At 45.3% G+C, this 11,986-nt stretch overlaps 2 protein-coding genes across 2 annotated transcripts in view; one reads left to right on the forward strand and one right to left on the reverse strand.

Annotated features, from left to right (window-relative positions):
• Positions 1–194: 194 nt before the first annotated feature.
• Positions 195–2,335, forward strand: casp17 (caspase 17, apoptosis-related cysteine peptidase; the record flags this gene model as incomplete). Its single annotated transcript, XM_080529508.1, has 4 exons — positions 195–405; positions 1,324–1,487; positions 1,792–1,921; positions 2,103–2,335. 4 exons carry the CDS (start codon positions 195–197, stop codon positions 2,333–2,335), a joined length of 738 nt encoding a protein of 245 aa, XP_080385634.1.
• Positions 2,336–8,220: 5,885 nt separating this feature from the next.
• tcf7l1a (transcription factor 7 like 1a) overlaps positions 8,221–11,986 on the reverse strand; it is a gene marked incomplete at its 5' end in the record, with an annotated part of 10,938 nt that continues 7,172 nt past the window's right edge. The window contains 8 exons of the mRNA XM_080528809.1: positions 8,221–9,184; positions 9,987–10,035; positions 10,156–10,263; positions 10,449–10,614; positions 10,825–10,947; positions 11,042–11,128; positions 11,255–11,339; positions 11,894–11,986. The exon at positions 11,894–11,986 is cut by the window's right edge and continues 28 nt beyond it. Of these exons, the coding sequence (XP_080384935.1) occupies positions 8,562–9,184; positions 9,987–10,035; positions 10,156–10,263; positions 10,449–10,614; positions 10,825–10,947; positions 11,042–11,128; positions 11,255–11,339; positions 11,894–11,986 (1,334 nt within the window). The 3' untranslated portion in view covers positions 8,221–8,561. The remainder of the gene's footprint in view (positions 9,185–9,986; positions 10,036–10,155; positions 10,264–10,448; positions 10,615–10,824; positions 10,948–11,041; positions 11,129–11,254; positions 11,340–11,893) is intronic.

The raw sequence follows: 11,986 nt of genomic DNA on the forward strand, positions 1-11,986 counted from the left end.
CTTCAGTAACACAGAAAGAGAAATACACCTGAAACAGCCCTAGCTCAGACACATCCTATAGGGTCTAAATCCCCCAAAGAGCAAGCAGAGGCAACAGAGGCAAGGACAAACTGAGGAGGAGGAAACCTTGGGAGGAACAAGACAGTGGTGACTTAATTGACTTGACTGCATCTGACCTCTCTATTAATCTGACAATGCCGTTGTGGAGGGGTGGTTGTGATGAGGAGTGTAACCGGGCAGTGCTGGTGTCTGTGGCTGAGTTTGAACCCGGGGTGAACCTAAACAAGAGGCCAGGAGCGAACAGAGACACCAAGAACCTCCACCGGACCCTTACCAAGCTGGGCTTCAGAGTGAAGATACACACCGACCTCAGAGCTGAAGAGATATACACACTGTTCCAGACAGGTAAGGTAACACACACACGCACACTCACACTCACACTCACACTCACACACACACACACACACACACACACACACACACACACACACACTATGAGATACGTATGAGATACGTTATATAATGTTATTAATTGTCGGTCAGAGTCCACTGAATCATGGAAACCACACAAACAGTGACTCTTATTGCTGATTATTCTGTTCATGTGGCCAACAGCAGCCATAAAAGTAGGTCCTGAGAGAGACTTTATTCTCTTTATCTCCTCAATAACAGACAGATGATTAAGAGGGCTGGAGGGACAGGTTCTAGCTCTCTTACCCAGTGTTACCTGTTCACGCCTTACTACCAGTGATTAATTAGATTATTCACAGGTCAGGAGACAAAATGTCGCAACAAACAACCATGACACACATCACATGTATGTGCACACACACACATCCATACCACAGTGTACAGAATGTCCTGTTGAAAACCACATGACACAACTGTGCAGCCTGAACAGTTGACACGCCTGTTTAATGAGCAAATAAAACTGGAGACTTAGAATTCTGACAGGATAGAGAGTGACAGGAAGGATGGATCGCATGCAAGATATCTCAAGGGTTTGGAATCGAACCAGGAACCTTGTTATGTATAATTATTGACAGCGTGTGTGTGTGTGTGTGTGTGTGTGTGTGTGTGTGTGTGTGTGTGTGTGTGTGTGTGTGGGCGTGGGTGTGGGTGTGGGTGTGGGTGTGGATGTGTGTGTGTGCACCCTGCCCTGCCCTGCAGACCGAGATGGATTAGAAATTGTTAGTTGGAGTGGACTGAGAAATCAGACTGCATTATGTCACCATCATCAATTGTATCATAGAGAAGAGAATTATTTTCCTTGTATATTCCTTGTGTTAAAATGAGAGTGTGTGTGTGTGTGTGTTTGTGTAGAGAGCCAGCAGCCTGTTAAGGACTGTTTCCTGGCCGTCTTTTCGTCTCACGGTGAGGAGGGGTGTGTGTTCGGTGCAGACGGACAGCCGGTCAGACTGTCTCGAATATTCAGCTGCTTCAATAACACACACATGGAGGGCAAGAGCAAGCTGTTCTTCATCCAGGTTAGTGTCATCTTCGTTCTCCTCCTCATCATCATCATCGTCATGAAAGTGTGTGTGAGAGAATGTAGTAGAATGTAGTAGAATGTAGAGAATGTAGTAGAATGTAGTAGAATGATAAAAACGTACTGCATGTTTTAGGGTCAGCAGTAGGATAATACAGGCTAATAGTTCACACTTTCTATTGTCTTATCTGAGACTATATCGCCAAGCTAAGTATTTTGGAAGCGCTGTATAGTGAAGAACTGGTAGACAACAAGATAATACACCTCTAATGCTATATCCACTTTCTCTCTCTCTCCTCTAGGCCTGTCGGGGGCATGAGTTGGATGATGGGGTGGAGACTGATTCAGCAGAAAGCGATTACATAGAAGACAGCCTGTCGCAGTACCTGTCCATTCCCATAGATACGGCAGTGATGTATGCCACCGCACCAGGTAACCCATGAACCCTGACCTCTCTCTCTCTCTCTCTCTCTCTCTCTCTCTCACACACACACACAAACTAGAAACCACATGTTCTGTGTGATGAAGAGGAACCACATGTTCTGTGTGATGAAGAGGATTGCTCTCTAATAATGGCTCTATCTCTCTCCGTCCCTCCCCCCTCCCCGCTCAGGTTACAGTGCCTTTATGAACCCCCTTGGTGCCGTGTTCCTCCAGACTCTCTGCACCCTATTGATGGAGGAGGGGGGTCACGAACTCGAGCTGACCCGCCTGCTGACCCGCCTCTCCCACCGCGTGGCCTTTAACTTCCAGGCCAAAGGTGTTGGTCATGGTGGGAAGAAGGAAATGCCCTGCTTTGTATCACGGTTGACGAGAGACGTGTACCCATTCGCCAAGCCGAGTTAGATTGGCGGGACTGGTTCACTGAACGGGTCTGAACACTGAACTGGTCAATACAGATAACAACAGACCTCGCAAAAAGTCTATGAGCTAACCCTGTTTTGTTTGTGTGTGTGTGTGTGTGTGTGTGTGTGTGTGTGTGTGTGTGTGTCAGATATACTGTAGGGATGCAGGAAAAGAGACACTGAGGGAGTTGATGCATTTCTCCTGTTAAAGACAGATCACAACATGTATTAAATATGGTGTGTGTGCCATGGCTTGTATTACTGTTTACATAATATAAAATGTATTTGTTTGTAGATAAAGTTATGGTGCTATAGTTATGGCAACTGACACAATAAAGGAGTTACCTCAGTCATGTTACTGCTCTGATATCTCTTATCTCTTTAAGACAGATGCCCTGCTGTCCTGGAGATAATAACTGGTCTTATGCCTGGTTCTTGACATTTACATAAACCTGTTTTGAAGCATGAGACACTTACACTGTCTGAACATATTCTATCTGTGTGCTCATCTGTAGAGAATAGACTCTGCTCTGGTGAAATCTGAATATTCTCCAGCTGAAGAAGGGACACTTAATATTCTCTTTCTACGAGGACCGGAAACCACAACTAAATCATTTCATTTACACCAGTCATTCACCACGTGGTGTCTTTGAAATGGCTTGCTGACTTAGTAATCCATTACTCCTTGGCTAGAGCATGCACTGGATTCACCACTTTAGAGACATAAAATATATAAGACATACTGTACATCTATGTTGACCTGTAGATAAATGTAGAGAATAGACTCTGCTCTGGTGAAATCTGAGTAGAGCTCTCCAGCTGAAGAAGGGACACTTATTCTCTCACTCCTACATTTCTCTCAAGCCTACATTTTCTCACACCATCGTTCTCTCTGTCCCTCAGTCCTGGGGTGGGTTGATGGGAGGGCCTGGGGAGGGTTCACTCCCTTGGATGGAGGAGAATGAATGGAATGGAACACGTGTGACATCGGCACTAGTCACGCTCCTACCGTATCTATGACGATACCACACCAGACTCTGACTCAACCATATCCTGGTAGGATGGGGTTTAGGGCAGCTACAGGTTGTACAGGCTTTATGACCTCTAAGTCACTGATGATGATGATAGGTCCAAGCCTCACTTCCACTTTCACCACCACGTAAGAGATGGCTCTGATCCAGAAACTGTTAGATCATTTAACCCTCTAAGGTTATTGGCTGTTACGAGTTCAATGAATTCTTGTTCTTTAACCTCTCTGCTCCATAAAACGGTTGACCAGAGACTTAACTGAATGACATCCATAAACCAGTTTACCAGGGTTCGAGTTATAAGCTGATCTCTGTGGGGGTCTCCAAAATAACAGTGCGAAATGTTCTCATGCACGCGCGAATCATGCCCACACAGCGATGGGACTTACAAGTTTTAATTAGCTATAGGCAGTAGCGGATTAAGGTGGTCAGTGGCCCTAGGCTACTCCTTTGTGTGAGGACCCCCCGCCCCCATACACAAGCCTCCCCCCTCCCCAAAATATACAACTCACGAGCACCCTGCACACACACCACTCATAATGCTTTACCATAAAACACTTAAACACTTTAATAACACAATAACACAACAGTGTTAATAATGCAAAGAATAAAAAAAAAAGTTCAGTGCATTCAGTTCTGTCTCTATTGCTCTCCTCTCCCGTTGTCTCTCTGTTACTGTCCTGTTGTCTGTCTCTCTGTTGCTGTCCTGTTGTCTGTCTCTCTGTTGCTGTCCTGTTGTCTGTCTCTCTGTTGCTGTCCTGTTGTCCGTCTCTCTGTTGCTCCCCTCAGCTCTAAATGACAGAAATGAATTAGCTAATTAGTTGGCATGTAAACATATAGTTAGGGTTGGGTACAGTTTGGGTTTTATTCGATACCGGTGACAAATCGATACTTTAAAAACGGTACCGGTACCGAAACATCATCCTCATCCTCATCCTCCTCCTCAAATACCAACATATCCTGACGCTACAGCTGCAGGCTACTCATTTCACCACATCAACAGCCCCACATGAAACAACAGCTATAAAAGAGATAGTCACACATGTATCTCGGCCAATAATTGTGTTATTTTTGCTATACAGAAGGAGCGAAAAATACATGTACACTAGGTTAGTAAAAAGTAAAAGCCACCTTACCTTTACGGAGACAAGATAGACCTGTTTGGTCTGTTTTCAGTAGGCTGCGGTCGCGGTCCTGGAACCCATGATGCTGACGTCCGATGTCCTTTCTTTATCCAAGATTGGATGAACGGGAGAGGGTCAAAAAATGTATATACTCCTGTATAGCTAATGAATGAATGTTTGCTTCTCAATAATAGGCTAGGTGCACGATCTCACTACTTCCTGAAAGGCAACTGGTATATGAACATATCCTGTCTCACTCTATTGGTTTAATTGATTAATCAGCTGTGCACTGTGTGTTCCAACGGTTTACCGCACAGCTGATTAATCAACCTTTTGCTGTTGCACAATATTCTACTGCGCCCCATGGTGTCTTGGTGGTGAAGTGCAGGCAGTCAAAGGCCTACTGTCATTCACAGGAGATTAATGGTGCACGTAGCTCTTTTGGAAAACGTGTTTATTTTACAATATTTATAATATAAATTAAATAATATTCATTACATTGACATTTTGATCAAATAATAGTTGTGGTAATGTATTATTAGCGACCCCCACAGATTTTTGATTTTACTGCCTTCATGGGAGCTCAGAGAGTCTCAGACCATCTCTATGGGAGCTCAGCTCCCATTGGCTCCCACATAACTCGAACCCTGCAGTTTACTGCTTAGTTTATCAAAGGCAGGTACACACCTCACTCGCATGCACACTCACAGCAGTTTATGGATTAGCAATCATTGGTTGAGTAGAAATGTTTACGATGACAGGAAACCAAAAGTAAATTATTTCCTTTACACTAGTGACTAGTCATTCACCACACCACGTGGTTTCTCTGAAATGGCTTGCTGAGTTTGTAATCCATTACTCCACTTGCTAGAGCATCCACTAGATTCACTACTTTTATAATAAAACGCAAAAACATATACTCACCGAACACTTTATTAGGAACACTATACTAATACTGGGTAGGACCTCCCTTCGCTCTCAAAACACTGAACTTACTGTCATGTTCATGAAACCAGTTTGAGACAACTTTTGCTTTGTGATGTAGTATATTTTACTTACACACACACACATGCATGGACTGTATATGGTATGGGCCTGTTCTACTGACAAGGGGGGTTGATGACACCTTGTAAACACATCCTTTGTCTCAATTGCCATATGTTTTTGCCTCAGGAAGTGGTGTCCTTATATGGGCATGTCAGGATGACTTCCTGTGAATCTGCCCTGAACTTTAACCTGGAATGACTTTTAGGCCAGGTGACATCATTGTAGGGTCTCCTACTTTTCACACCTCAAGCATCCATACAGTGACCGTGATAGGACCATTGTTTGTAACTGTATTTACATACTATTGTTTATAAATAAGGGTGTGGGGGCCCTCTCTTCTCTTCTCTCAGACCACGAGCTCTATCTCTCTCTCTCTCTCTCTCTCTCTCTCTCTCTCTCTCACCACGCAGCCCACCAGATCTCCAGCCAACTCATATATTCTGTAACATGTGTACTTTCTTTAAATAAATAGTCTTAAACTCAGAATTGTTTTCGTGATCCATATACAACAAGATATTCAACAGTGACATGGTGCATTGTCATGCTGAAAGTAGCCATTAAAAGATGAATGAATGAATGAATGAATGGTCTTTATTGTCATTAATACAGTACAGGTACCATACAACGAAATTTAGGAGGGGGGGCTCCCCTGGTGCTTGGAAAAAGACTAAAAACAAGAGGGCCAAGGGTAAAATAAAAAAGGGAAAAGAGCTGGTTTACATAAATAAAGGCTATGTACACTATCTACTATACTATACTACTATACTATACAATAAAACACTGTGCTGTACTCTATGCTATGCTATAAATATCCTAACTTTTCCTATATCTGAACCTTATGTACACAAGGGTTGTCATATTGCACTTAGTATTGTTGCACATTCATTTAAAGTGTCGCAGTTAGCAAGTTTGAAATGTTCACAGTTGTATTTCAATATTGCACTTATGTTTACAATCTAGTAGCTGCCATCAGGTTGTCTAGATTGTCCAGGGCCTAGAACCTAGGTCTTTGCTGTGTTCAGGGCCTGAATGGCCCTAGGGTAGAAGCTGAGCTTCAGTCTATTTGTCCGTGCGAACATGGTCCTGAACCGCCTGCCTGAGCGCAGCCGAACAAAGTGTTCATTCCCAGGGTGGGATGGGTCCCTGGAGATCTTGGAGGCCTTCCTGAGGCAGCGTGTGTTGTACAGCTCTTCCAGAGAGGGGAGGGGGGCGCCGATGATCTTCTGGGCCGATCTCACGACTCTCTGTAGCGCTTTCCTCTCTGCGGCTGTGCAGCTGGAGAACCACACGCAAATGCAGTAGGTGAGGATGCTCTCCACTGTGCAGGGGTAGAAGGTCACATTATAGTAGTATAAGATGGTTACATTATGGCCATGAAGGGATGCACATGGTCAGCACAATTAATCAAATAGGCTGTAAAATTCGACAAGTGATGATTGATTGGTATTAATGAGTCCAAAGTGTGCTAAGAAAACATTCCCCACACCATTACACCACCTCTACCAGCTTGGACTGTTGACAGGTGTTTCTAATAAAGTGAGCATACATCTATGCTGAACTATATAGATTCATGTAGGTCATTTCATATTGTAAATGTTGGATGAATGTCTAATTTTAAAACTTGTTTACTCACAAAAAATATTATTTGTTGTATGATGGAAGTCGTGTAGGCCTAACATGCAATATTATACGTACAAGACAAATGTCCCAATTAGACATAAGATATAAATTGATTGACTGGCTGATCTTTTTCATATTGTAAAGAGATGACCATTCCTGTTTGTCCTACTGCTATTTGAGAAGAGATTGATACCTGTAACTTAAAAGCCCTCCTTAGTATTCATCATGCACTCTCTGACTCAGACCACTAGACGGCGACAGAGCAGCAGACCAGGCAATGTAAAGCTTGACTGAAGAAGAACTGTATGTGGACAATATGAACAAGGGTGTCGTTTGAGACAACGCGTCTCTCTGTCTGTCCTGTCGATGTCTGAGACATGAGATTTATGTAGTTAGTATGTTGCAAGCTGTTTACAGATTTCCTGGATACCACGTCTGCTGTGGTGAGACTTTAAGCCACAATTCTATCTTTAAGTACCCTCAACACACCCACACTCGTCACACCCAACTGTGGTCTACCCCAGGATCCACGGAGGTCGTAGAACACTGGTGAGAAGTCACAAGCTCTATCACATGCACACGTCTGTCTTACAGTTTGTGGTCGAGCCAAATGAACTGTAATCACCAGGTCCCCTATAGAAGACGGCAATCACTGGTCTAAGGGCTCTACACTCTCTCTCTCTCTCTCACACACACACACACAGACACACACACACACACACACACACTCACATCATATTCAGACTTGAGTAGTTCCAGGCAAATTGTTAGGAGTGAAAACCACAATTTTAGGAAGGCTTATTATGAGCGATGCAGAAACAAACACTGGAGTAAATTCAAAAAACACAGAGACATGGCTCAGAAATAAGATGTTTATTATCAACACTGGAACAGTGGAAGGGAGGATTTACAAAAGAACTTAAAACTGATATCTAAACTCATTACTACTAAAAAAAATAATAACAAAAACGTAAAAACTGGGCACTTTTGTTTTGTTTTTCATTAAAAAAATGAATCTTTATACAATTGTCATTTATATAAGTAGAACATTAAGATAAATGCGTTGAAAAAGGTAACATTCTGCTAAACAAAGGTTTACAAAAAAAGACATTTTGTTTCCTGAACACAATTTAGAAAGAGGTGGTCAAATATTGACCAATATTTTTTTCCTTTTCATACTAATATAAAACATGGTCTATAAACTATAAAAAGGTTTTGAAAAAAAAGCTTATTTACAGCCTTTAAAAGAGAGGTACAAAAAGGAGTAGGTCATTAGGTTACCCCTAAACACTGATACAGGGTCAGATATGTGTTCATCCTCCTATGGTTATGGTTAGGATGGGGGAGGGCAATCTGATCTTAGATCTGTAGTTGAGGGTGAAACAGGAAGCACCCCCATAGGCTTTCTTCAGTGATCAGTTCTGGTAACAAGAGAGAGGGGCTGTGTCTGCAGCATGGCATGGTGGGAGTTCAGCACTGATTGGTGGAGGGAGGTGGGAGGGGCCAAACCGGAGGGAAACAGGATTGGACGAGAGAGGCTGGGAGGAGCCTGGCTTCTAGAGTAACCCATGTGGGGAGAGAAGGGGGGGTGTGAGGAGGAAGGGGAGGAGGAGGAGGAGGAGGAAGAGGAGCAGGAGGGAGATGAAGAGGGGGGTCCTGAGGTTCTGGTCGTGGGGAGGTGTGTGTGTGAGTGAGACTGTATGTGAGACTGAGGCTGGGAGTGTGTGTAAGTGTCCCTCTGTGGGCGGTGGGGTTTGGTGGTGAGGGACAGGGGCTGGACTTGTTCGGTGTGTGTCGGGGTGTGTTCGGCGTGTGAGTGTGTGTGCTCAGTGTGTGTGGGTGCAGGAGCTGCCGGGGAGGCCAGGGCTGTGGTTGGTGTTGCCGGGGAGTCCAGTGAGGAGGCTGGGCTAGCTTGTGAGAGGTGTGTGTGAGTCAGGTGTGTGTGAGAGGCACTCTGCTTCTCCTGAGAGCCGTAGGGGACACACATCTTCTTGGGCTGTGGATGCTGCGGAGAGTAATGTTCTCCAGAGGCTGAGAGAAGCAGAAAGACGGGGAGAGAGACACACACTGATCAGTTTTTGCTGCGGCTCATTGGTAACCTCAGTCATGTTGTAGTGTGCTGTGTGGTGAGTGTGTGGTGTCCAAAGGACAGCCAGGAAAAACTGTTTGTGGAATGTGACCAGCTGGTTTTATGAGTGGTGAACATCAGTGCCCAACGCTCCATCAGCCTTTCAGGTATCCTCAAACAATATGAGATGAATGGTTGCCAACAACATGTCATGTTGAACTAGTGGTGGCTGAGTGGATAGTGAGCTGGACTGGTGACCAGAAGGTCATGAGGTCAAATCCCACCTGGGAACTCCACCACCAGGGAGACTGTCGCTGTAATGTCTAATTGTAAGTCGCTTTTTATAAAAGCGTCTACTAAATGTGACAGCAGCTGGTGAAAGCGGGAACATGTCGGCTCCTACCTAGCTAGTTAGTGTAGGGTAGTGGGGATTCCTCAACCAATCCATTGCACTGCAATATTTTCGCTTGACTAGCGAGTGTGTCATTGATTTTCAACAACATTGACATTTATTTACATTTTTCAGAATAAAAAAAGTCTAAACATTTGGTCGGTTGCCGGCTTGTTCCCGCTTTCACCAGCTGCTGTCACAAATGGTTAAAATGTAAATGCGAGTGTGTGGTGTTGTCTGGTGTGGTGTGGTGTGGTGTGGTGTGGTGTGGTGTGGTGTGGTGTGGTGTGGTGTGGTGTGGTGTGGTGTGGTGTGGTGTGGTGTGGTGTGGTGTGGTGCGGTGTGTGAAGTTTGTGCTGTAATGCGTCTCTTACCCTCCGGGCCACACTCTTTGTTATCCCTCTTTCTCTTCTTCCTCTTTCCCTGAAAACACACAAACATCCAATGTTACACAGGTCAGCAGATCATCCAGGCTACGTGTGCGTGTGTGTGTGTGTGTGTGTGTGTGTGTGTGTGTGTGTGTGTGTGTGTGTGTGTACTCACGTAGTTGTCTCTAGCTGACCACCCAGGGTAGAGCTGAGAGTGTAGCTGTCGCTCCTTGCGAGCCATGTCATAGTACTTCGCCTGCTCTTCACGAGTCAGAGAGTGCCACTGTAGACAAAGGATAGGAGATGGTTAAAACACGCACACGCACACCCAGACACACAAACGTGTGAATGGGTGAATGAGGGGCCGTTGTAACGCGCTTTGGAATAAGCCGCTATACAAGTCAGTCCATTTACCATTTATTATTTAAACACCCAGACACACACACACACACACAGACACACACTCACCCTGCGGCCCAGGATCTGGTTGATGGCAGCGCTCTCCTTCAGTGTACACTCCGACACTACCTTGGCCCTCTGCTCCTTCATGTAGAGCATGAATGCATTCAGAGGCTTCTTGATGTGGGGCCTCTTCTCTTCTTCCTTCTCCTTCTGGGCCGGAGACACGCACTTCCTACAGAGAGAGAGAGAGAGAGAGAGAGAGAGAGAGAGAGAGAGAGAGAGAGAGAGAGAGAGAGAGAGAGAGAGAGAGAGAGAGAGAGAGAGAGGGAGAGAGACAGAGAGAGATTAAGTATGAGCATTGATCAGCTATAAGACACATGAGCATGTCCCAAGTCGGTGTGTGTGTGTGTGTGTGCGTGTGTGCGTGTTTGTTTGTGTGTACCCGTGCTGGCTGGCGTCTCTGTCCCTGGGCTCCTGTTTGATGGCTGTGGTGACGATGGCAGGGTGAGGGATGGACGACTGGTGGGGCGAGACCATGTGGGGAGAGAAACGACTGGACACCAGGCTGTCAATCAAAACATACATACATGCACATTCAATACATTTAACAGAGAGCCTCCTTTGGCAGCAATAACATCCAACCACGTGCAGGTACATACCCAGACATTGAAGCATTCATGGCGAGAGTGGCGGGGTAGGAGGGTCTAAACCCTCCCCCAGGAATAGGGTACATGGACTGGCCCTGCCTGGGAACACCAGAGGGGGAGACAGAGTGTATCAGAACAGGTGCTCACAAATGGGGAGAGGACGAGTGTGCGGATGAGTGAGTGGATGAGTGAGTGTGTGCGTGTGTGTGTGTGTGTGTTACTTACAGCCAACCCAGGGGGTGGCCCATGCCCCCAGGAGAGAGAGGGTAGTAGGGCGACAGCTCCGCTGGGTGGGGGGTCCGAGACATTCCTGGACGAGGAGTTTTGAGAAAGGGGAGTCAGACCCGGTTATGGATAGGAAGGAAAACAGTAGACAAAAGGCCCAATCCCGGTTCTCTTTCCTATCCCTATGGCTCGTTTTGGAGTCACTTTTGAGCCAAGCCCTCAGAACAGTGCCACAAGTAGGGGTAGTGGTTGAAAATCTTCCCCTATGAAATGGGACAACCCCCTTCAACCCCAAGACCCTGATACGTCGTCAGTAGTATCATAGAAAAGCATTGACGCTCGCGATTCATTCACAACTTAAGTTTCATCCTATCGAATCGATCAAACAAGTCATCAAATAAAAAAGAACAATCAGGCCAGTTCATGACAGAATAGCGGTAAAAACAAAGGATTTCCGTAGCAGAATAAGGAGAAAACAGGGATTCAGTTCCTAGATTTATATTTGGAAGTAACTATACATTGACTGTCCAGACCCGAGAGATTTAGAAATTACAGACATCATCGCTCTAAGATCCCATAGCATCTATTTAACACGAGGCAGCTGAAGACAGGAGAGGAGAAGAGAGGAGACTTCCATACCTGTGTCAGGTGACAGGTGAGGAGGGGGTGTCCGAGGGGGGAAGGGGTCTGGGCTGTAGGACAGCATGGGAGACATGTGAGGAGACATGTGAG

Source organism: Nansenia antarctica (assembly GCF_963989245.1).
Source record: "Nansenia antarctica genome assembly, chromosome: 4".
Classification (NCBI taxonomy): Eukaryota; Metazoa; Chordata; class Actinopteri; order Argentiniformes; family Microstomatidae; genus Nansenia; species Nansenia antarctica.